The sequence below is a fragment of the Passer domesticus genome, chromosome 17, assembly GCF_036417665.1.
Source record: "Passer domesticus isolate bPasDom1 chromosome 17, bPasDom1.hap1, whole genome shotgun sequence".
NCBI lineage: Eukaryota > Metazoa > Chordata > Aves > Passeriformes > Passeridae > Passer > Passer domesticus.
Window position 1 is genome coordinate 8759269 of NC_087490.1, and position 25883 is coordinate 8785151.

Consider the following 25883-nt stretch of genomic DNA (forward strand, 5'->3'; position numbering starts at 1 on the left):
CTTTTCCTACTTGCAGTGTGTGATTGCTTCTGGGTGATGCTCACTTGGGTTGAGCAGAGGGAATTTCAAGGCATAACAAAGATATCAACTTAGAATTTATTTAGAAGAAAGGATTATGCAAGAGATGTGATAATACATCAAATAGGGAGGGGTGGGCTTTGGTGGTTGCAGCTTCTTTACACAGTTTTGCCATAAGGGGCAAAAAGTCCTTCATAACAATGTTTAAGCCATTAACTGTAACATTATAATCTCTCATAACAGCTCCTGCATTGCTTCCACTTAATTATCCTTACTTGGGAAGAATTTCAAAAACCTCCTGTTGATTATGTCAAAACACCACATTTTGTAATCTGTCTGTAAATTTGATGAAGCTTCGTTCTGACAGCCATGTGGAGCTGAGCACTTATTTCCTTCACTCAGGCACCAACTGCTATGTACAGAACTCTTCAGAATTGTCAATACCAGTTCTTCAATTTATGGAAATCTGAGTTTCAGGGCCCGCTACTCTGCTGTTGGTGTAATAGAAGGGCAGAGCTCTGTGAGACACTAGCTCTGGGGAGTAAAAGCAGCAGGAGTTCCTATTCCAGGCCACACCTGTTCTTTTCAGTCCCTGCTGCATTTCAGAGCTTTATTTTTCACTTGCATCTCTGTGCTGCCACGTGCCCTGTCAGTAATCCAGGGCAAGGTGTGGGAACAGAAACACAGAACACAGAGCTCGTGTCTGAGGGTAGTGGGACAAGATGGGACCTGCTGAAGGCAGCTTTGGGACTGGTGTCTGAGCTTTGTGTGGGATGGAGTGGCATCTGAGCATCAGGGCTGGAGCTGAAATGCCCCTGTCAGTGCTCTGGCCTCCCTGGGACCCAAGGCACTCTGTCCTTTGGGACTGCGATGGAAAGAAGCAACTGTTGTGTTTGCAAGGGACCTGGCAGTGAATGTTTGTTTTATGACCTGTGTTTTGATATTACATTTGCCATTAAGTTTATTGTTTACCTCCGAGATGATACATTGTTGGTCATTCCTCACAGCAATGAAAACTACACCTCTGCACCATTTCAATAATACAAAGCCTAGAATTAAACTGCGTTGTGTTCATGCCCTAAGGATTTGTAACTCTCCTGAGCCTCTGTTCATTTATTAAAGCAGTGTCAGAAGAGCCCCAGAGCTGAGGCTGAAGCTCGGTGCTGTTGGAACAACTGGCTCCTGGGAGATGCCACAGTGCCCGGCTGTGCCCGCAGCCCTGGCAGCGAGAGCGGCACGGGGAAAGCCGAGAGCGGCCCGGCACGGCTGGAACCGCGGCACCGCGCTGCGTGTGCCCGGGGCACGCCGGTGTGCAGGACACAGGGCTGTCCCCGTGTGCCGGTGCCACACGAACTGTCCCCGTGCCCGGACACAGGGCTGTCCCCGTGTGCCGGTGCCACACGAACTGTCCCCGTGCCGGGTGACACCGACAGGGGGCGCAAGAGCCGCTCCCTCGCGCAGCGCCCCCTGCCGGCCCGGTGCGTCTGTGCCCGCCCTGGGCTCGCGTGCGGCGGGGGCGGGGCCGGGCGCGCGGCGGGGGCGGGGCCGGGCCGGCGCCGCCCCCGAGCTGCCGCGCGCCGGGCGGGCCGGGCCGGGGCCGCGTCCTGGTTCGGGTCTCGCCGCCCGCGATGCGCCCGGGAGCGGCCGCGCCCCGCGGGCCCCGGGCGTGACCGGTGCGGGCGGAGCCGCCGGCTGGGCACAGCCCCCGCCCATGGCCCGCGCGGCCGGGCCGGCTGCTGTCCCGCGGGACGCGGCGCGGGCCTGGCGGCGGGGCCGGGCAGCATGACCGCGGGCTGCGGCCCCGCTGCGCCCGCCGCCCCAGCGCCACCTTGATGCTGCACGTCCCCGCTCTACAAATATGATGAAATGGCAGCCCCGGAAGAAGGTGAGTGGCGGCAGGGTCCGCCCCGCTCCGCTGGCGCTGCCCTGCCCGGCGGGGCCGCGCGGGAGCTGCCGCCGCCGCTCCGAGCCGGGGCCGGGCGCGGGCGGTGCGCGGGGCCCGGTGCCCGCGCGGGGTCCGAGCGGGGCCGCGGCGCGGGACGCTTTTCCATGGCGCTCGGCAGTGCGATTTATGGATGTTCTTTGAAGGGAAAACCCAGCGAACCGAGTGGGCTGTGCCGCCCCTCTGCGGCAGTGACCCTTTGCTCCTGGCAGCTGTGGACTATTAAACTTTTTATTTTCCTTTTTTTTTTTCCCCCCATTTTACTTTTTTGTTTGGTTTTTTGGGGTTTTTTTTGGGTAGGTTTTTTGGATTTTTTTTGTTTTGTTTTGGTTTGGTTTTTTCTTTTTTTTTTTTGTTTTTTTTTCTTTTGGGAAAGCCTGCTTGAACCAGCAGGGCTTCTTCTGTAGCATGTTGTGTGATACTGTGTCTTACATCAGGGAAGAAATAGGAATCATATGTGAAAGGCATGAGAGTGTCTCTGGCTGTGAGCGTGAGACACGAATGAACGGTGTTAGACTGTCCTGGTTGGAACGTGCCTTGTGCCACTGCAGCTCCGGCTTTCTACACGGGCACCTCATCTCTTTTCAGCTAGTCTGAAGCTGTTCCTTCAGGTTTTTTTCAAGCAAGTGATTGTACCTAGTGAGAGGAGTTCTTATTTCAAGGCATTGTCTTGTAAGAAGGATAAACAGATGACAGTTGAGCTTGGTGGGAGTGTTGGTGCATTTTTCAGGCCCCTCTGTGCCTTCTTCCAAACTGGTTTTAAGATGTCTACAAGCTGTAGATTTTTAAATGTCTGTTTTTACTATTTTCAAGTGAATGTGCAGTCACTCCTGTGGTTACGGCTGTGGAAACCCCTCCAGGCCATGGTTACAGCTGTATTGACTGAACCACTGAAATATTATTCTTGGCTGTTGGCTGGACTCCTCGGCTCTGGAAGATTCTGTTCAGAGTGTCAGGATTCACTCGGCAGTATTGGCTCACCCACTTGTGCTTAAATCACCATGTCAGATGGTTATTTCTTTTCTCTGCATTATTGTCTGTGTCCAAATCGAGTTGATTTTGGGCAACCAAATTTGATTGTGTAGCGGGTACACGAGACAGCTGAACTTCTCTGAACTGTCAGGCTTGTCTGAGCAAAAAATAATTCCTGTTCCTGATGTGATGCAAACTACGTTCGTGTTGGACTAGGTTGTGTGTTCAGCTGTAGTCCCAGGGAATCTCAGCAGAGGTTCTTCAGTCGGTGCTGCCAGCAGCCTCACGTGAGCAGGGCTGGGATTTCTGCTGGCCCGGTGCCGTTGCAGCGCTGCCGGCATGCGCTGCTCGCAGCAGCCTCAGCAAAGGGGCTCGTGCAGACCGCGCAGGAGGTTCTGCTGCCCCAGGTCTGAGTGGCACAGAAAATGAGACAGGGCAGCGCCGAGTGGCACCACAGCCCGTGGTGCTGCTGGTCCTTTCCTCAAGTGACTCCTGAGAAGTCATTTCCCTGCCTTGTCCCTGTTAGAATACCCAAATAAGAGAGCCGAATGCATGTGCTGCTTCACTGAATCGGGAGTCTCTCTTGATTTATTTATTTATACTTGTTTTCTTTTGCTTTACCAATGTTTTTATTATTAAATGTTTAAGGTGTTTTGCTCATTGAGAGATATTTGCTTTCACAGCTGTGAAACAGTGCAGTATAGAATCTCATGCAGTTTATTAGTCCTGTGTGTAACCCTGGAGTATGCTCCTTTGTCTGGTGATTCACAGATACAGCTATTGCCTGGAATGTGTAACCGGTTCTCTTGCCTTCAGCAAATGAAAAACTGAATTTTCTTGTGACTGAAATACTCCTGTTGTAAACCATATGTGTTTTTAAGTTTAAAAAATAACCGTTGTTTACTGTTTTTTTTCCCCACAAGCATCAGAACTAATAAAGACTCTTTTCCTGTGGACCTTGGTGACTGACCTCTGGCTCCACTTCCTTCCAGGTTCTCTCTGCATCCTTGTCTTCTAGTCCAGAGCAAGGTCCATGCTGGCCAAGTGCCCTGGGATGCAGGCACTGGGCCCAGGAGCCAGGGGCTGCCAGCGCAGTGTGTGAGTCTGTTGCCTTGGGAAGTCAGGCTGGAATTCCAGCATGAGGCATCCCTGCCTTTGGGTGAGCACAACTGCACTGACAGCATCTCAGGAGCCAGTAATTATACAGGGTCTGGCTGCAGCCATGACTGATTCGTTGCATTGATCATATTCTTTGGAAAGCGTAAAATCAGTCATGTCAGTGTGCTCAGCAGCTCGGTTTTGAGGAATATCATAGAATCATAGAATTGTTATGTTTGGACAAGATCACCAAGTCCAGCTGTCAGCCCTGCATCACCATGATCACCACTAAAGCATGTACCCCCGTGCCGCATCAAGATGGTTTTGAACACTTCCAGGGATGATGACTCCACCGTTACCCTGGGCAGCCTGTGCTAGGGCTGCACAGCTCTTTCCATGAAGAAATTTTCAATAACATCCAAGCTCTACCTTCCCTGGTATAACCTGAGGCCATTTCCTCTTGTCCTGTCACTTGTTACTCAGGACCATAACCCCCAGGTGGCTACAGCCTCCTTTCAGAGAGTTGAAGGGAGGGAGAAGATCCTGTGAGCCTCCCCAACTCCTGCAGCTGCTCCTCATCAGGTTTGCTCCAGACCCTTCCCCAGCTCTGTTCCCTTCTCTGATGACCTCTTCTCTGGCACTGAGGGCAGGCTGGCAGTTTTGTACTTCTGAAACTAAATCTTTCCCCTACCAGAACCTCTTTTTGAAGCTTCCTTTGGCTCCAGGGTACAGTTTGCTGGCAGAGCCAGGGTACAGGATGCTGGCTCAAGTGGCTCCCTCCTCAGTGAAATGGTGATTTTTGCTGGACCCCTTTGCCCTGGACTTGCCTTGGGCTGCTCTGACTTGTTGTTGGCTAGGATTTGCTGCAGCCTCTGGGCTAAGGGGAGAAAAGAATGGCACGGATGGTGGTGTAGTTGTTCTTGCTGATGCAGAATAGTGAATCTATGGATAATAATAAAATTATCATTATACTTGTGAGTGCCTGGTGGGGTACTGGAGTGCAGGTGAGAGCACTTCTTTCCGAACTGGTCGAGCCAGCAAGGTGTATAAAGTGGTGTTTCATGTTTATGAAATGTACCTGGTTTATATGTAGGAGCAGTGTGGGAAATTCTGCCTGCTTGAGCCTGATAACAGCAGCTGGTTTAGACACTAAACAAAATTGCACATAGAAATCAATTGCTAATCAATTCTGTGACTAACTGCTGGACAAAACCTGAACTGACTGTGGTGGGTGTGGATGTCATGAAGGATTCAGTAAATCATCAATAGCAACACAGGGCTGAGCTGAGAATATCCCTTTGTTCCTGACTGCCACAAGTTAGACATATTTACCAAGAACATTTCTGTAAGAAAATTCATTCATGTGTAATGCCTCTGTGTACAAACAGCTTCTTCAGTTTTCCTGGAGTACAGAAGAAAATATGCTCTTAGTAAATTCATGCAAATCTCATTATCTCTCTGCCATAAGTTACTCTCTTGGAGATCTGTATTTGGTTTTTGAAATCTGAATGTGTGTATTATGGTATGTACAAGTCCTCTGTTTGGATTTTCAGTACGTGCTCGAGACTGGAATAGTGCATTCATCTTGGTCACTGTGTAATAGCAGGATCCAAAAGCTCAGATTTATGTTTTTTTTTCTTGTAATCTGTAACTTTGTGCCACCATTCCTGGCTCCATCTGTTCCTGCTGCTACTGAATCTGGGCACACACATCATGTTCTCCATGGGAGAGGAGCTGTTTCCTTGCTGTGCCATTTGGAGCTGAAGTGGGGATGAATGGGAGTGTTTGGGTTCCTGGGACAACCTCTCTTATTCACTAGAAACAATGAAATACCTTTTTGTGACCTTGTTCTTGTCAGTAATGATGTTTGTGTGACTCTTACAAGCAAGCACTGTGGGGAATCTACAGTGATTGCAATCTGTATTGTATTGCAGCTAAAATGTCACAGGCTGTAGAGTCCTTTTCCATAGGGAATGGAGTGGGCTGGCTCCTGGGTGGGCTATTGGTGTGAAAGTCACTTTTCACTCTCTGTTGTGGGGTGAAATGGATTATGCTGTGGAAAAGGACTGGGGAATGGTTGCAAGGCTGGTAATTCCTTCAAAGGAGCAGGAGCTCAGCTGACCTTGGTGTCCTTCTCTGGGCAGGTTGGCAGGTGATGGGCAGCACTGGGATGGGTTGCATGAGGATTTACTCATGTGGTAAATGCCATGATTTTTCTAAGCTGGAAAATCAAACTGGTTTTCCAGAGTTCTGTTCATATGAGGTGAACATAAGCAAATTTTTTTTAAATATTTTCCCCCTTTTTCTTTCTTTCCTTTCTCACTCTTGCTTCTTTCCCCACTTTCATAACTGGCAGTTATCAGAGGAGTATTCATGAGCTTTGCTATTTTATATTTTTAAGAGACTTTTAAAATCTAAATCTACCCTCTTATATGCTTAAATAAACAGAAATGGATAGTATTCCTGACCTGTTAAATATTGCAGATCTTTTCCATTTAAGGCAATACAGTCCTTGGCTCTGGAATGATGTTCTGCCTGAATTCATAGCGATCTGAGCTGGTAATCTGTTGTTCTGCTGTGATGGACCACTGTCCTGCCTTCCTCTTAACAATGACTGAAATCAAAAAGCTTCTTGCAGAGAGGGGAGAGCATGAGGGCAGCTCCTCGAGGGGAAGGCTGACTGGCTGGGAACAGGGCTGATTTGAATATTTCCAGTAGAAAAGCCTGCAAAATCCTGACAGGTCTTACCCCATTTCCCACAAATTTCTGTGATGAAATGTGCACTTTGTAACTACAGTGCATTATCTAAGGTTTTTTATATCTGATAAGAGTTTCTGTATTTTCACTTCCAGTCTTACAGGCGTAGTAAGATTCCTGACACCTGCTTGATGTTGCAAGCTCTTTTTCTGTATTGTGTACAGCAAAGATCCAGCAACGTTTGAGGGGACAGTCCCTAAAATGTTGTCATTTTATCCCTCACTATCAAATTGCTGTTTCCTGTGTCATCTCTTGTGCTTCTGGGTCTCCTGCTGTATGGATGATTGACTTTCACCTGTCTGTGACCATTTAGAGTCTTTAAACACATTAAACATTCTTTGATAATACTGTTTATCTGTTGGGTCAGTCGTGAGCTCTGATGAGCTTGCTCTGAAAACTCTTGTTCTGCAATGCCTGGATGATGCTGTGCTATGAGCCCATCACTGATGGCTGAGGTGCTGCAGAAAATCAACACTGTGCTCCCCTTCCCACAGGCTTGGAGCAGGATGTTTTGCTGTACTGCTGGAAGGCTGAATTGGGATATTATAGGATAACAGAGATGTACAGAGGCAGCAGCAGTCCAGTGGACTGTGTTCCCACAGCTGGTCACAAGAGATGTGGGATTGTACATATTTGCTTATGAAAAATTGTGAATAACTGACATTACATGTTCCTGACAGACATTTTCCTTATGCACAGGGAGAACAGCTGACAGACATTTTCCTTATGCACAAAAGCAACAAATGCAAATATTAGTTTCTTGTAACCTCTGGTATTTTGTTTGCGTTTATACAGTTTTTGCAAATACTGGAGCAGCTGTTGCCATACTTGTCCTTATTGCCTGAAAAGGAATGCATATCCAAATGCTGTCTTGGAGCCTTTGATTCCCTCAGCAGAAAAGAACTGTATGTCCAATATGCAGTGTTATAACTGATCTTCATTTGGTGTAATCTGTGGATATGATCTATTCCTCTTCTTCTGCATGCACTTCTAAAAATCTGTATATTTTAGGTTTTTATAAAAACCTAATTATAGGGTCATTAAGTAGGGTTTGCTGATTCTTGTTAAGGTTATCAAAGATAGATGCATATTTTGGCAGAGCAGAAGCGTGGGTTAATCAATGTGATGGCAACATACAATTCACCAAGAAAATATTCCTCCTCTATTTCCTAAATAGAGCATTTGATGGGAATGTCCTTTGCAGTAAGTGCTGTACTGCAGAATTTCAGTCAAGAAGATAATTATTACTTGTAATTATGGAAATTTCTGCAAGGGAAATTGTTTGAATTTGTTCCTGTTAGGAAACGGAATTGCTCTACTTGCAATATTTGAATCCTTTTAGATGATTAATGCAATCTTCCTTAATTCCTGTGTATGGGTCTTGTAACCTTCTGATACACCTAAAATCATCCCTTCAGTCCTGGTCATCCATTCGAATTTCTACTAGAGCTTACTTTGATTTAGAAGAAAAATCCATGACATGCACAAAGCTTCTCTTAAACTGGGTTTATTACTTCAAGAGCTGACAAAAGAGGTTAAAAATGAGCATGAAGTTGGATGTAGGTGAAGGTGAAAGAAGAGGATGAGAGAGCTGGCTAAGGTCAGAACTTATCCCTTATAGCAAGGGTGTGTGATATGTACATTGTACCTGCACCCTGGAGTCAGGTTGGATTTGTAAGCACTGCTCTGCAAAGCTCATCATCTTGCTGTATTTGTACATGTTTGTCAGAGTTCTGTATTTGAATTGAACACTGGAAAATAATTTTATGATTTGAAGTCTTTCTGATTACTTTCAATGTCACTTCGCAATGTTTTGTGGAATAAATGAAGTCTTCATCTGCCAAATGACATTAGTGGTTTTTAGTACATTTGTAACATTCTTCTCTGTGTTACTTTATTTAAGCAGAAATGCCCTGCTCTGGTAAATCAACCCTTCTAATAGGGATTCCTGGGTCAATTTGAAAGAGAAGCGGCAGCTTGTATCACTAAGTATCTTTAACTGGAACTTGGAATATTAGTTTGACAGGAGCAGCTAAGCATACACATCTGAGAAAATACAGGCAAAATGAAATTGTAGAATTCCTTCATACAGGTTGGATGGACTGGTTCAGCCACAGAGTGTTTGGGAAGGAAAGTTTGTCTCTGGAGGAATGGAAAAAGATTCCCTTTGTGAGGCAAACACTGTGGTTCATGACTGTGGGGTAACACAGAAGCCTGGCATAGAGGGATTTTTTGCAGAGATGCTGGTTTGAAAAGGTTTGGAGTAATGAATAGAAAAATGCTCTCAGATTGCTTTCTCCTATGCTGCAAAAATGAGGGCTTTATAAATAATAAAATACCTGTCTGTGTCATCAGCTTAATTGGAACAATCTCTGAGACCATTACGCTTTGGTTAGCCACAGTTAAAAGTGTCAGTAACATTCCTACTGGGATATTTATTAAAGCTGTATGGATTGTGCTGTCAGCATAGCTTGGGTTTGTTCCCCAAGAGCACAGCTGCCTGGCCAGAGCTGCTCCTGCCCTGCTCACCCTGGGGCAGGCTCTGATGCTGTGTGGATCCAGTGCCTGTGCTGCTTGGGGTGACCCTTGGAAAGTGGTTTGGTTAGAGGGGGCTTGGCTCCTCAGCACCTCTCTGCCCTCTGAGCCTTGCTGGTACTAATGTGATTTTTGGGTTTTTTTGGATAGAGAGTAATAAGTCATGTTTTTTTAAAAAAAGGGGATTTTTTTTTCCATTATGTGAAAATACAGGTCTTCCTGTCAGAGTGACTTATTGTTTCTTTTGTTCTTGTTTTTATTATTTAGTAGCTTACTACATTTAATGGAGAAAATGAGGATTGTGAGATGAATGTAAGTGTGACAACTTTTTGCAAATTATGATTACATGCTTTCCGGGGCAGCACTAACAATTCAGTGCCTTCAGCTATTTGAATAACCCAGATCTAGGCTTGCACAGTTTCTTGCCTACATTGAAACAAAATTGCACAGCTGAGGTGGGAATGTTTATGGGATAGGCTAGTCTGAAACTCTGAATAAGAATTAAGCGTGGTGGCTTCAGTTGCAAATAATTTCTGTCCTTTTAATGGAAAACAGTTTGTAGAAGCACTTTTTTGGTTCCTGTACAGGTGGTTGAACCTTTCCTGGACACAAGCTGCTGTTTGGCCTGCCGTGGAGCAGGTGAGCAGTTGGGGGCTGGAGCTGGCACCTCATGAGCTGGGCAGGCTCTGCAGCCTGGCTCAGTGCAGAGGTGGATGTGCAGCCCAGGGTAACACACTGCAGAGGCTTTGGTAGCAAGGATGCTTCTCTTGGCCAGTGCTCTGGCACAGGGTCCAAAGGGATTGTGCAGGTCTGGGAGCTGCTGCCGCCTCAGATTAATTGAGATGCTGTGGATTTGTAAAGAAGCATGCCAGATTGTATTCTGAACTAAACAGCCATCAGAGGGATAAAACCAACTGTCTGACCTCCTGGTAAGCCATGCTGTCTTTCTTTTAGATTTCTTTGTAGTTTTTTTTGTACTTTGCCATTACTCTTTCCTTTTCTGCTTATCTTGTAACCTACCATGTGATGATATCAGCTCATCTACCCTGAAACCAAGTCTGGAATGGAAGGAAAGGCAATTCCTGTGATACTCTGGCAGCTACTCACATTTCTCTGACAAACCTGCTATGCTGTGACTTCCTTCAGCAAACACCATTTAGACAGGCTGTCCATGTGCCTCCTATATGGATGGCTGCAAGAGTCTATTCTGCCCTCTCTTAAAGTGGAATCACACCTAAGCAAGCATGAATTAACCTCCATAAAACATTCAACTATTTTTACTCTTAAGTGGCAGGAAGGAGGGACTTAACTGATACATAAAATATCCAGCTGTGTTATTCATGTTAATTAGGCCTTTGCAGAGACTCTTATGACTTGGCACCATCCCATTTTCCATAGAAATGTTACTCTGTTATGGTTGGAGAGCCTTTTCATGAATTTCTGGGTTCTGAATATGAGCTCTTGCTCAGATGCAGACTCATGACAAGGATATCTGGGCAGAGAAACACCTTTGCCAGTCTCTCACAGCATGTAATGCACACCACAGCTTTCCCCTCCTCAGACAAGCTAGAAATTCTTCCATGTGGGAATGCCGAGGCTCTGGCACTGGATGCCCAGAGAAGCTGTGGCTGCCCCATCCCTGGAAGTGTCCAAGGCCAGGTTGGAAAGGGTTTGGAGCAACCTGGGATAGTGGAAGGTGTCCCTGCCCATGGCAGGGGGTGGAACAGGATGAGCTTTAATGTCCCTTCCAGACCAAACCATAGAACCAGTGATTCTGTGAGCAGCTTCCTTCATGTGGAACAGTGCAGTCCCTCAGCCTCAGCAGATCACCTTTGATGCTGGAACCACCAGTTTCTTGTTACAACTGCTGCACTTGAAAAGTCTGAGGGTAAGCTTTGTTTGGTGTAGAAAGAGTGGAGAAATAATTTTGAAGTAATGTTTAACTTCTGTCTGGGATTTTCTGAGATCAGATCAATGCAGCTGAGATTAAAGAAAGGAAGAAAACATCTTCCTTTCAGGAAGTAAAGTGGCTCCCACAGTAAGTGTTCCTATTGAGCTACAGTTTTCTTCAGCATGCCACCAGTTATTAGCAACACTATAAAGAATAGAGATTTCTTAGGTTGTATGAAAAGCAGGTTGAGCTGTAGAGTATTTTGCAGTGAAGAAATATGCTTGAAAGTGAGCCAAAAGCTGTCATTTCCCTTTTCATCTATTAAAAAGTACATTAACACTGTCAATCATCAGGCTTCAGAGGTTAGGCAAATACAGTCAGTATCTGCCAATAAAATCAAAGATTTAACAGATCTCACTATCAAAGTTAGATTAAAGAGAGAAATTTGCCATATGGGCATGAGCCCCAGCTGTGCTCCAGCTCGGGTGTCTCTAAACAAGTCCATGATCCTTTGAAATCAGCATTGTTCCTGCAGTTAAATCAGCATTGTTCCTGCAGTTAAAGCAGTTCCAGCAGTGTGAGTGGCTGGCAGTGAGGCCAGCACCCCTGGGTGTCCTGCATGTCCTTGTCCTGGGGAAGGGTGGGAAGGCCAGCTGTGGGAATCAGGAAAATCTGTCAGCACTTGCTCACAGGGTGTCCCAGTTGTAATGCATGCAGCAGGTCGGATGGTGATGAGTTGTTTGAGTACAGGTGTCACTTTTACATGCTTTTCTTAGACATTAATTGTGTCCTTTGTGTAGCTGGCAGAATTTAAAAGCAGTTGGTGGATTCTCCGTGCTGCTTTCCTTTCTAATTGGCATTATCTTCTGAGCAGCAGCAGCAAAGTCCATCCAACAGTCCAGGCTAAAAGTCAGCTAAGTTAGCAGAGAAATTTCCATCATCCTCAGTATCTGTTGGATCTGAGTCTGCCCAACCATTTTGTACCAGGATTGCTGAAGACATTAGTGTTGAATAGTGTATATTATTTTTCTTGCACTGTAGATTAAGCTTAAGACCTTGTCAAACCTTGCTTTTATTGTCTTAAGAAGCAGGTTTGTGTGTGTGTTTGTTTGTGGTTTTTTGGGTTTTTTTAATAGACCTCCTTAGAAGTCTTCAGTCTGTGGAAATGTCCATTTCCCCTGATACCTCCCCCCTCTCCCACCACAAAGTTTTATAACACTTTAGCAGCAGTTGCTTTGCTCTCTCTGCAGCTAACTGGCTATTACAGCAAGAATGTTGGAGTTTGTGCATGCTTGTTTTTATGGGAAAGCGTTTCCTGGATCCAGCAATCTCCATATTTTACATTACTCAAACTTCCTTTGAGCTAAACAAGAGCTTCTGGGGTAATCTTTTTTTTTTTTTTTTAGTGGTTCTGAGTGTTTGCAGTGACTTTAAGGGTGTGCTGGTGGCTCAGCATGGCCAGTCTTGGCACCAGGGTCAGGGAGCTCTGGAGAGCTGTACATTGTTTTTGAGTCTTTCCCCATTTTTGCCTTGAAACTGGATTTTTTTATTTGTCCTGGTTGGGGAATAGGACATCTAGATCAGATGGAATGAAATTGTAAACATGCTACAGCTCTGTGAGTTAAAAGCAATTCAGCTGTTTTAAATGTAAATGGTGTAGGATTATATACTTGATTTGTTATAAGCTTCCTAATTCTGCTTGCCTCAGCACTTTACTGGCAGTTAATTGCAGCAGGGCTCGGAGAAACATTCCATAAGCTGCTGAAGACAGCTTTGCCACAGTCTGACACACTTCTCCCTTGGTTACATAGCAAATGGACACTCTGGGATAATCAGTGAGGAGGAGCTCCAGTGGCCTGGGTACTGTTCTTTGCAGCTTTTGCCTGTGAAATCCTCTCTCTTCCAAGTCTAGAGGTCTTTTGTTTTGTATATTAATATGTGTAGTGATTAGATTGACTAGTTCTGTGTTTTGATGGGTAAAGAAATGTAGGGAAATATTTAGTATTTTGCACAGGCACCCAGTGAGGGAGTTCCCCAAAGCCACAATTCCTTAAACTTTCCCCTAGTTTTCTTCAATGCACAGAAGAAATCCTGGAAGAGTAGGAATGCATTTAGGTTCTCACTGTTACAGAACAAAGGTCTTAGCAGCAAAAATACCCTGTTCAGTTTGATCTCAGGCAAGGACTTGATGGCATTAAGGTGGGAACTGCCCAGTTACAGTCATGCTTAAGTTCAAGGCTCTGGGATACAGGTTGAATCACTGTCTCTTTTGTCTTCAATTTCCCACCTACAGCATTTGTTTTCTTCTGTAGGTCGGCATCCCTCTGAATAGGTTGTCTTTGTGCTGTCACAGTCCTGACTGGCTCTGTTCATGGCTTTAAAAAGCAGGACGTGATAAACCCCAAACTGTTAACAATTAGTGCAGCCTGGCAAGTTGCTCTGTGTGGTAGGCTGTCTGATGTGAAATAATGCATTAGAGGAAAATTTTCCTGAGGGAAATTAGACTTAAATATGCAGGTGGACCATGTGTCTCTCTCTCTCCTGGAGATGATGTGTCTTCTGAGGCATAATTAAAATTCTTTACAATTGTTTTCACAGTACACAGTGAATGGATAAATGTGACAGTTGAATGACAGCATATATGCAGCCTAGGACAAGCAGAATGGGTGAATACAGTTTTGTGACTAAAACTTTTGTTATGAGCTGAATTCACAGCTGTTAGGATATAGACATGAAATTGAATCTGCCATTCTAGATGCTGATTTCTTTTCTTTGTGCTTCTTTTTGTATGTTGAACCTCTTACTAGCTCTTTCTTCCCAGATCCTATCCATCCAGGGGTTGTGGTACATTGAGTCTGTGGCAGTGGGAGCTGATGGTCTGTGGCTCACTCTGCTGAGTTTAGGGAGAAGTAATGTCCCTTGTGATGTGACAAGGCAGTAACAGATCCAGTAACCTTCACACAGAGCTTTTGGCTGCCTCGGTCACTCTCCTGTTTGCTTAGAGCATCTGCACCCTAGAGGCTTAAGAGACTGATGACCTGCCAGGTGCCACATTTACTTCTTAAACAGGTTAATAGATTTTCTAGTTTTAACCTTAATCTTATCTTGTTAATCATCTCGGCATTGACTGATTTATGTTTTTGTTCCAATAGTTGAAACTAGGATTCACCCCATTATAAGTGTTAACCTGTACTCATTTGCATTGCATTGCAGCAAAAGTGACCTCAAACCTTGCAGTCATTTCTAGAGACATTATTAATAAGTCTGCTGGAGTCCTTATGGTCCTGATAATGGTTGAATTATTTAGTTCCATGAAAAGTCTATGGCTTCTGTAATAGATCCTAGAAACCCTGGACCCCACCCCAAGATAATGGTGCCATGTACACAGATGCTCTGGTTCATCCCTTGGGAGCTAGGATGTGTCTCATGCCATTTCACCCAGTGTCCAAAGGATCACTGTCTTCACCTGAAGCTGTACCCCGTGTCTGTCTGGGTTGTGACAGTGAGTTGAGGTGTTACAGGGAGGTGGCCCCACTCTCTGTATTTGCTGCTGTTTCATTTGCCATGTCCAGTTGAATCCATTTGACCACTACAGGTTTCAGTGGGCCGCAGGCATTTCCTTGCCTGATACTTATTTTCATTGGAAAATACTCTTCACAGAATCCCAGAGTAGTCTTGATTTGGAAGGGACTCAGAAGGATCATCAAGTCCAACTCTTAAGTGAGTGGCCCATATGGGGATGAACCCCATGGCCCTGTCGTTATTAGCACCATGTTCCAACTGGCTGAACTAATCTCAGGCTCTCACTTGACCAGCCTTGAATCTATTGAGGTGTTCACCTGGTCTCATTAGGACTTCGAATGAAGACAGCGCTGTTGCTTTTGTCTCCTGCAAAAGGTCACTTAAAACTTCATCGAAATCAGTGTCCCAGTTTTCACCTGGACCTGTTTCAGGGGTTCTTATCCTGGGGTTTTTACACTGCAGCCCTGTGCCTGTATCTGATGGGGATGGTCTGAGGAGCTGAGGCTCAGGAGCTGGCTTTGTTATGGACCTGCTTGAGGAGTGTTTCCTTTTCCATTTATCTCAAGTCTCTCATTTAGGAACACATGAGGGAAAGAGCTCATCTGCCACTACTGGAGTGTGTCCTGCTTGGCCTCCTGTCCCCCTGGGATGGGGGCTGTCCCTTCCCCTGCAGCGGTTCCACCTCAGTCCCCGCTGCCATGGAGACGTGTCACCAGTGCCCATTACAGTGGTGCTGAGATGGCGGCTCCTGCTGTGCCTGCAGTTCCCATCATCCTGCTTCCATCAGCATTTTTCTGGTTTGAATCCTGCTTTGATGAATTCCATCTTCTCCATGCTCACAGCACAGTGCCCTCCCAGACACACAGTCTCAGATGTAATGCTTTGTGGCCCAACACAAGCTGTCTCTCTCTTACTCTGATACCTCTTAATCATTGAAATGCAGCATTTTGAGCTGTTTCTGCCATCTGTTTTTTGCATAAGGCTTCTTCTCCTGGCTTTCACATGATGTGTGAGAAGTCAGGAGATCTGCATCTTCCCCAGAGGAGAGGTGGTGGTGCGCCCATGGGATCCAACTTGGGATGCCTGTAATTCCAGTATGACTGGGGACCCACTATAATCCCTATGCATAAAATGGGCAGTTTTCTGCAACAGGCAAGTCGTGTGGACTCTGATGTACCTTCCTTTGCCAGAACTGTAGCAAAGAATACACTAATCAGGCAACACATCTGTGGGTGGAATTTAAAGGTTGTTTACTTACTGGCTGTCAAATTGGAGTAGGTTTGTTGTAATTCAGTTTGGAAATTGTTCACAACTGGTTCTGAATGATGACAGACAGGTCTTGTGTAGCCTCTGGAGGCTCTCACGCTGGCCAGGGCCTTTGGTGGAGGTGTGAATAGTGTCTCCTCCTCTGGTGGGATGCCAGGCATTTGATCATTATAAGCAGGGCTCATATCACTTGCAGCTGCTGCAGGGTGTCCTGTGGTAACTGAGAAATAGCTCCCAGGTTGTGGGCAGGGCCCTGGGCTTTGCTCTGTGCACCATTTTCTTGGGATATTTATTTATCCTGAAGCTTCTACAGAAGCTGTAGTTCCTGGGACAGTCACCCTGGCTTCTTCAGAGCATCCAGCAGGAAACTGCCCTGAAGTCCTGGTGACTGTATAAAGCACTGATCAGTTCATTGTTTTAATTTTCATTGTGGTTCCTTTAGCTTCTGGCTCTCCAGCATTCACAACACAATTCCATCTTTGTTTCAGTGTCACTGTCTAATGTGTGGTGGCTGGTGACAGTGCTATGCACAGAGCTTGTGGAGTCTCTCTGAATTAGTTTGCTTGCATCTGTGGGAAGAACTGGAGCCAAAACCCTCTCCTTTCAGAGGATTAGAATCACATCATTACTGGAGGGAGTTCAGAGAAGAGTGAAAAAAGTGATTAGGGGCCTGGAGGGATTGATGTATGAGGAGAGATCAAAGGGGCTGAATTTGTATCATTTGGATAACTGACTGAGTAGGGAACATAAAAGTCTGTGATTATGGAATGTGTATAAACAGGGATGTGTCAGGGAGAGATTATTCAATGTGGGATGATGAGGGCAATGGAATTACAGTAGAAAGGGGCAAAAAGCTGTTAAATAGGAACATTTTCCAACAATGAGGTTGGGTGTTAAGTTTAGTGTCTTTTGCTGTAAATCCAGTGATTTGAGCTATTGCTTTTTAATTTACTGATGAGTGCACATAAAATGTTTCAAATAGAGGTAGGAATGTGAAGATTGGTGCTGCAGTGGCTCTCTGGTTTTATGTCCCTTTGGCCTCTGTGGCTGCATCTGCAGGGTCCATCCAGCTTGGGTGGGACTCTGAACAGAGGGCAATGAATTGTCAGAAAAAGGCCTTTCCTGGCTTTTTCATCAGGTTAATGTGATCAGGCTGAGAAGAGGTCACCTCTGTGTGTCATTGTCCTGCTGCAGGTTCTTGGCATTTCTGAAGATGAATACTCACACAGTCAGTGGCTGTGTTGCTTTGGTTCAGCAGTTTGGACTGCCTTGACTTTAAAGTAGGATCCAGGTCCTTACTTCCAGAACCAGCAATTGCAGAAATGAGTGTTGTTTTAAATGATATTTCCAGGATGCTGCTTTCATGCCTTCTGCCAGGTGTCTGTGATCTGCATTTCATGGCAGCTACATTCCTACCTCTGCCACTGAATTGCATTTTTAACAACCTTTACATGAGTCTGGGCTGCTGTATGAATTGACTGGTTATTTTCTCTACTGATGTTAATAATATCTTAATAAATGCAAAACATGTTTTGGAAATTCCAGACTTCAGTTGCAGCTGAATCTTTCTTCGCCTTCAAGCTGAAGATCTATTTTAACTGAAGTGGTGGCTTGAAGGTTTTCTTTCCCACCTGCTTATAATACCAAGTCCTGGGAGGAGGGTTGTTGTCATAATTTTCTACCTTGTTGATAGTTTAAAGCAAATCTTTTACATTATCTAAGATGTATATTTGCCAGTATAAACTGTGGTAGTGCCCTATTTTTTCCTTGTGGCTGGGAATAATAAATAAGGTGTTAGAGGCAGTGCCCTGTGGCCTGTGCTTGTGGGTCAGCTTTGTCCCTGCTCTTGGGGACTGTGCTCAGCCTCGTGGGGTCTGGAGCTGGGGGAGATGAGGCAGGTGATGAGTGATGTCAGGAGATGCTTGAGACTTGTGTGTGCAAAAAAGAGGATCAGTGTGCGTGTGTGTAGGGTAGGGATGGGTGCCTTTAAAGGCATTGGGATAGCGTATTCTCTTGGTATTGTGTATTTCAGAGCAAAGGCTTATTGACTCAGGTACATGAAATAGTGATGCCTCCAAGCAGGATTTCCTTTGGGAGCAGTCACGTGAAAGGGCAGAGGGGAGATGATTGAAATTGAAACCTCCAGACCCTGCTGAATTACTTTTTCATTTTTTTTAAATGGGACTGAATTACTGAAGGAACATTTACTCCTACCCAGGTCTGTAACTGCTGTGTCCCTCTGTAGGATAGATGTGAGATGAGTGTGGCAGGGGTAAGGTGCTGCACATGGCATGAGAATTGCTGTGGCTGGAACTGCTGTGTCTGCTGGGCATGGAGCAGATGTTCTTGTTCAAAATATGGTGGCTGTTGACTGCTTTTCTTCTGGATTGTTGTACAGAATCTCCCAGCTGTAAATTAAATGGATAGCCACAGAATTACATGTCAGCATCGTTGTTTATAAACTGCTTTCCTCAAAGGAAGGATCTGGTGTGAGAGGTGCTCAGTGTCTGAGGTGGTGATTGCCAGGGTCAGTGTTGGACAGCAGCTGATGGTTGGCTGACAAACAGGCAATCTTATGGGGGGCAGGTTTTCCCAGACTGGAATTTTTTCAGGTTTTCTGGTAAAAGTTTTTGTTTGTGCATTTTTTGGTTTGGGTTTTTTTATGGAGAGACTTCTAACACAATGTCAGAATGCAAATACCAAGATGGTCCTCGAAGAAGTTTGTCCTAGGCAGGCTTAAGAAGCTTCAGGCTCAAAGTAGTTTCTCTGAAGAGACTGCTAGAGGATTTCTTGATCTGCTAAAGTATGTTGACTTATTTTCTGGCTGTAGGCTGCCTTGTGTGAGAACTATCACATGGCCATTTTTCAGAGCTTGGCTGTGTGTTTGCAATTTTGCCACAGTAGCATGAAAGTGTGCATAATCTGTGTGTTCAGTCCCACTAAGGGATGGCCCTAGCACATTCCTTATCAAATTATAAATATAAAACCACCAATTTTTGTCTGATAGCAAATGCCCTATAGCATATTTATAACAATTCTCCATATTATATTCAGTGTGTGGGGATCTGTGCTCATTCCTCACAGATCCTCTGTTTTTCGCGTATTTTTATGCCCAGAGATTGACCAGGAAAAGCTTTCAGAATTCTGATTCCTGAATATGTTGTTTGAGAAGTGCCTTGTGGCAGTGAATCATTGCTAATGGCTGCCAAGCTGCTGCAGACCTCATTGCACAATGCCATTAGTAGTCAAAGAACTCTTTACAACCAAGCAAAGATTTTACAAGGTGCTGTAGTTTTCATCATTATTACTCTGTTAATTGTGTTGCACTTGCTAACAGAGTATTGTTTCTTCTTTCCTCTGTGAAGTAAAAGAAATGTGATGAAGAGTAGGTTGTTATCCTTGCCTGTACCATGAAGGGGAGCAATGAAATATTGATGGCAATGCTGATGTCTGAGCACAGAGGAGTTTACTGCCGTGACCTTCTGCTACCTGGGCTGCAGCTCCAGATGGGGATTCACATTCGATGAGCATGTGGCACATCTCACTTCCAGCAGCACGCAAGCTCTTCATCTTCTTGACAAGGCAGAGCAGGATTCAGCTGTTTCTCCTGCACTTCAGTGGTTTTGCCTGTGGAAAAAGATAGAAAATAGTTTGTACTCTCTTCCAGCCTATCCCGGTCTTACTGCACGTTGGCTTTCCCTTCCCAAGTGTGCATTTCCCCACTCATTTTGGTGTCCTCAGCAAATGTTGTCAGGCTGCACCTCTCCACCACTGTGTTCAGAATACACAGTTCTGGAAGCTTTTCCTGATCAAGTCCAGTTGTACAGAGATGGTTTGAGGAGTGAAAAAGTGCATGCTCGGGCTGGGCTGAGAGAAACCCACTGGGTTCACAGATCCATCAGATTCTGCATGGTCAGGATTCCAAACAGACTAAAATAAGGTATCAAAATATATAATTTTAAAAATCTTGATGCTTAGTCACCCCATCTCTTGCATGTTTAATTAACTTCTCCTTCATGTGGTTTCTGTGTGCAGAGCAGGAGCCAAAACAGTTCTTTTAAATTGTGTCATACAATTGTCTTTTTTGCCCCTGAGACTGTTCAAGTGGAAGGAGCAGAGCATGGCTGGAATTTATAACCTGTGACTCTCTTCACTGAAAACTGTAATTTTCAAAGCAAATCTCTGCAAGGGGACCATGTTACTGTGACTTCTCATGCAGTATAAATAATGTTCTTTTCAGTTTACATCAAACAGAGCAGGCCATTGCTTCCTGATCCAGTGGAAGCTCTGGTAATTGCTTCTGTAGGTTCCATTTATAGATCAGACTTCTATGACTAAATTTAATTACTTACAGCTGAATCCAGTGGAAGTAATAAGTTCAAAATAACCTCTGTCATGCTGCTGTGAAAGCAGCATGTTCCCAGAAGAAGGCACTTCCTAATTGTTTCATTTTTCAGGAGAAGTTTTTAACTTTCACCTATTCATTGTCTGGTTAAGTGAAAAATGGAGCTTTGCAGGACTCTCCCGCTCAAAGCTGTGGGCTGTGATGAGGCTCCTGTCTTGCCATTTCCAGTTGTAGTGAGTCAGAAATAGGTGACTGCAGGAGCTTTTGTTAGACCCAGTGTGGTGGTTGTCATCTTGCACAGTGGTGGCCTTCTTGAGCTGTGACACCCTGATTGGAAGAATATTTGGAGATGTGTGATGAGAAAGAACAGATGCCTTGAAAGATTGTCATATAATGAGAGAAAAGCTTGGAATTATTTACTGAAGTGTTAACAAAGACCTAAAGGATGATGTTCTTGTTTTTCACTTAATTAGGCAATAATTGAATGAAAGACTGCTTAACTGATCTGCAGAAAAAATTGCTGCAGGACAGTGTAGGGACAGTGACACTGGTGCAGTTGTGGCAGTTGTACCTTTGTTTATGTCTCTTTTTCTATCCCACTGGATACAGACTATCTCAGACCTGCATTTTCTGATGTTCATATGGTCTGTTAGCATGATTGATCTGTGGCTGGCTGTCTTTTTCCTGTTGCATATGCATGAGTGCACACACGTGCTCACTTAAGTGAATTTGATTTCTTCATTCCTTGTCTTTTGCCTTTGTCTGGCACGTTGTCATTTAAATGACCAGTTCTTTCCAGACTCGTAAGTGTCACTTCCCATTTCTTTTTGAAACATTTCCCCTGCCTTTTTAGCACCCAGGTGTTTTCTGACTGTATTCAGTTACTGATAATCACCAGTGCACAAGTCCCACTGTATAAGTGATGATACCAAGAGCCTTTGAAAAGTTTATTGTATTTTACAAATAAGGAATGGACATAATTAATGCCTCAGGAAATTTACTGTAATTTAATCTAGACTCTTTCATTTAAATGATATTTTTAAGAGAAAATAAAAAAATATATTTTTGTGAAAGCCAAAAGAATATGTGCCAATGTAGTTGTATTGCATTTAATTTTTTCGCCTCAAATAATCCGATACATTACAAAATTCCTGTCAGCGTAGGTGGAAAGGGGAATTCCTTGGTGACTGCTTGCCTTTTCCACAGGGAAAGCTACAGGCATGCAGCTCTGCTTCTGAATACTGCTCCTTCTTCCTAGGGAGATGCTCAGGGGAATAGCTCAGCTGGGAAGGATTCCTCTGTCATTTAAAGGATGAACTAGGAGGTAATTACTCATGCTGCCAGGTCAGTCAGTATTGATGGGGGCTGTTTCAGGATATTAGTATGTGGGAAAGTCTTTGATGGTTGAGAATTGATTTAAATCCTACAAGCTTTGTTGTGTGTGACCTGCTTGTGTGTTCATATTATCTAAAGCAGATTTCTAGGAAAGCAGATTGCCCAGACAGATTGAGCTGTGCTCTCTGATCCCATCATGGGTGGTTGGGTGTGGCAACTGTGGAATTCCACTTGGAAACACAGGGATTTTTACTCACTGCCATACAGTTATTGATTAAACAGGCTGGGTATGGATTGCTGTACCTGCCCAGCAGCGAATGCTAAAAATGTGAAAAAATAACACTAAACCAATAAAATCTGAGTGCACATAGCTACTGGCAAGCTCCAAACGATGTCTGGGCAAAGGCTGTGCAGTGTTCATCCCCTGCTCTGCTGAGCAAGTGGTTTTCAGTGGCACAGAGCTGTGGCTGGGGGCTTTGAGACACTACAGACAGGTGAGCCTGTGGATCTGAGCTGGATGAGCCTGAGTCTGGGTGACAGGGTGGCAGATGCCAGCCTGAAGCCAGCACAGGAGAGCTCCCTGGTCTCTTGTGCTGAGGAGCAGCACTGGGGCAAGCTGGTGCTGGGCAGCACTAAAGCAGGTTCAGAACCTGTGGGACCTCAGGCACAGGGCATGACTGAGGGCTCTACACATTTTTATCTGAGCTTAGTGTTTGGAAGGGTGAGTGGGTTGAGTTTTCATCACCTCTTCCCTCTGGACCCTGTTCTTTAGTCTGTTCAGACCCATTCAAGTGTCTTGAAGCGTGCTGTGAGTGAACAGCTGATGACCCAGTACTGACATGGAGATAAATTATTCAGTGTGTCTTATTTGGGAATTCAAAGCTTCATGATGAAACCTACAAAACTGTATTATGCCTCTGACATTCTGAGATTTCATCACTGTATCTTCAATTATTCACTAAGCCTGCTTGTTCTCCTCCCGGCGCTCTGACAGGGCTGCAGGCCGGTGGCAAGCAGCAGGCAGTGCTTTCTTCTCTTTGTTCTCCTGCTTGCTCTTGGTACCTTGTGGGGGAGACTTGTCTGGTGCTTACTGTATTAAACCTCTCACCCAAAGTTCAAATTTGTACAATTCACAGGCAGGGAAGAGTCTACAGCCATCCCTATTGCTGGGGCTTTCTCAGCGAGCTGTAATTATTGTGAGCTTTCTCTTCCCTAGAGACAGAGTTTTCACTGTGGCTGCATTTACCCTGCACGAATGCCACAGCTGAACAGCCATGACCTGGCTGTCAGAACGTCCTCTGGGAAGTGCCAGAAGAGGCCAGTGGAAGAGGAAGTTGCAGGTAATGCTTAAGGAAGGGTTTGTCCCCGGGGGCACAGCTGAGGAGGTCTGTGCCAGTGGTGCCTGCCTGGTGCTCGAGGTTCTGCCCATGCCCAGGGGCTCCTGGCTGGAGTGGAGCTGTTCCCATGGGGTGTTGTGTTGCAGAATGCTGAACAGATCCTCAGTACCATAAGCCTCAAGCTGTTGGTTTTGTAGGGGCAGTTGCTGTGTCTGTTAGTCAGGAGAGAATTAACACACCAGATTCTGCTGCTGAGCAGCTCCAGTGGACTGGGACTCCCGTGGTCCTGGAGCAGGGCACTGCTTGGTTTTCTCCTCCAGCATTCCTGAACCATGCCTCTGGAAGTGCAGGATCTCTCTTGGCTTAGCATGACCCCTCATATTTGTACTTCTACCACCTGGCACCTGCCTGCATCAGAGTATAGATGTAGTGATTTCCCATTAGCTGGAAGGAACTGTCACACATCAAACATTTCTCTTTGGTTTTGGTCTCTCTGTGACTATTTCTGCATGATTTGCAGTTTCTGTGCAGCCCTGATAACTTTCTCAGGAGTCCAGAGCTCTGCAGGCAGGCAAGCCCTGGCCTTGTGAGAATCCCTTCTGCTGAGTGTATCCTAACAGAGCCATGCCCCAGTATCTGCTGTGTGGAAATTTTAGTCTGTGGTGGATAATTTTAGAAAAGAGAACTGAAATTGATACTATGAACTCATCGGCTGACGAAGGAGAAATTTTCCTGTGGATGTTCAGAAAAATGTCTTCATTTCTCCTGGGATTCCTGGGGGTGGAAAGTCTGAATCAAGGTTGGAGTCACCATACCAAGGCATGCCAAATACCTCAGAACTTAGAATATTTTCTTCCAAGCCAAGACCTTACACAAGTAATGGAGTTCACAGGATATGTGAGAAAGACCAGAACTTGTCTACATAGACAGCTTTTGCTTTTTTTGTCATCACTTGAATAATTTCAGCCAGATGAAGAACGGAGAGAGTGTATGAGGAGGGAACAGAGCCTGCCCTTTACTGGCTTGCCCTGGGCACAGAACTTAGGCATGGTTGTCATTAGAAAGCATGCAGCCTCTTAAATTCAGGTATGTTCTGTAATAAAATGCTCTCTCCTGCCTATTCCAGTTATTTGAATTAAGTACAGTTGTAACTTAAAGGTTACTTAAAGATAACTTTAAAGGCAAGTTAATGTTGGAATAAGAATTTCCAGGTGATGTTGCCTAGGGCAGCTTTGTGTCTGTTGAAGAGACAGAAAGTGCCTCTGCACAGGGGAGCTGATCATGTCCTCCACAGAGAGAGCCTTGCTCCACAGACACATTCATTAATGAGAATAATAAGAAATTTGGCACTTTTATGGAACTGACACAAATTCAGTGAGTTCAATAGCAAAGCTGGAAATGCAGCCAGTACTCCTGCTGTTCTCCTGGCCTGTAGGAATAGAAGCTGCTAAGTAGCATTTGGAACCTCTGGTGCCATTTTCTGTATGATGAATAAAGGAAGGTAGATTACATTGTTTTCTGGTAGTCCAGTACAGGCAATGCAATGTTTTCTGTTCCTAGAGCACAGACCCTTGCTGGCAAGGGAGACTGTATTTTCCTGGAGTTGCAAAGCTGAGAAGAGCTGGGTTCTTGCTGAGAAGGGCAGGGTGCTCTTCTGCTGCTGTTCTGTCCCTTTTCTGAAGGCACAAGTGGATCAGTCTGATGGGTTGTTCATCTTGTGGCTGGTGCAAACAGCCATGTGAAAACCCCGGGGATCATGGTGAAAACCAGCTCTTTGTGTTGGTTACCACTGCCTCAGGTTGGTGCTGATGTGTGTGAGAGGGAGCAGTCCCCAGTCCCTTGCTGTTCTGCCCTCAGTAGGGCTCCATTGTTTGAAGGATTTTACGGTGTATTAGAAAATGAAAATCGCTATTTTTGGACTTGGCTCTTGCAACTTGCAACCCCACTGAAGAATGACACCTATTCTGGAGTCTATCCAGATACTGTTCTAACAGCAAAACAGAGAAGTGGTAGGGCAACTAAAATAAAGCAGATGTTTAGCAGGGAAATAATTTACAATTGGCCAGTTTGATGGTACCTCTTGACCCTTTCAGGGCTGTTCAATAAAACTAGCAGTTTCCATAGCAACTACTAAATTACTTGGTGCTTCAGAGATCTGTGATAAAGGAGGCGAATCATTGTAGGGAAACATGGTGTTGATGTTTTTCCCCTTTGCATTACAAGAGTAATGATCTGGCAAAACTTGCTAAATGGGACGCCCCTGCTGAAGAATTTTTCCCACGTTCACTTGGGCCAAAGAGATTTATATATTTAGTACTTTTGCAAATTTGATTTTTCCCCTCTCCCCTGTCATCAGCTTTGTCCTTGGCAGGCGGAGCTGGCTGGGTGCTGGCAGGGTGAGCCAAGAGGCAGGAGATGTCTGCAGTAGGTGTGTGCTGGGCTCCTCTGTCACAGCCCCTCTGAGCATCAGCTGCTCCTCCATGGAATATGGACCAGCTCCCTGCTGCGGGTACACTGCAGCCCCCACCTGACTCACTGCTATCCTGTGCTCTAACTGCTGTGAATTTCATCTTTTGTCTTCTGCTCTGCTCTCCTGGGGATTGTGCTGCTTGGATTTTTTCCTACTTCACCGGTGAGAAAGGATGTACCTTAAAATCAGGGCAGTCTTGAGAATGGACCCATGGAGATGGGTGATAAGGAAAACAAGCTTTGGGGCTTGTTTTCCACAAACTCCAGTGTAATTCTGGTGGCTCTCAGAGTGCATTTCACTTTTCTGAGTGTTTGATTGCATGCAGAGTGTTGCTCTTGTGGAGTCTGTCTGTGTTGGAAAAACTGTGTTAAAATACTGAAATGCTAGTTTAAAAT

The 25883-nt window shown here is 45.2% G+C and overlaps 1 protein-coding gene across 3 annotated transcripts in view; it reads left to right on the top strand.

Annotated features, from left to right (window-relative positions):
• TTC28 (tetratricopeptide repeat domain 28) overlaps positions 1-25883 on the top strand; it is a 107691-nt gene that overhangs the window by 27706 nt on the left and 54102 nt on the right. Inside the window, exon 1 of one of the 3 annotated variants that reach the window (XM_064393018.1) lies at positions 1603-1903. The exons of the other annotated variants lie outside the window; for them this stretch is intronic. Within the exon in view, the coding sequence (XP_064249088.1) occupies positions 1877-1903 (27 nt within the window). The 5' untranslated portion in view covers positions 1603-1876. Of the gene's footprint in view, positions 1-1602; positions 1904-25883 lie in introns of those variants that run through there. 3 annotated transcript variants of the gene reach the window in all.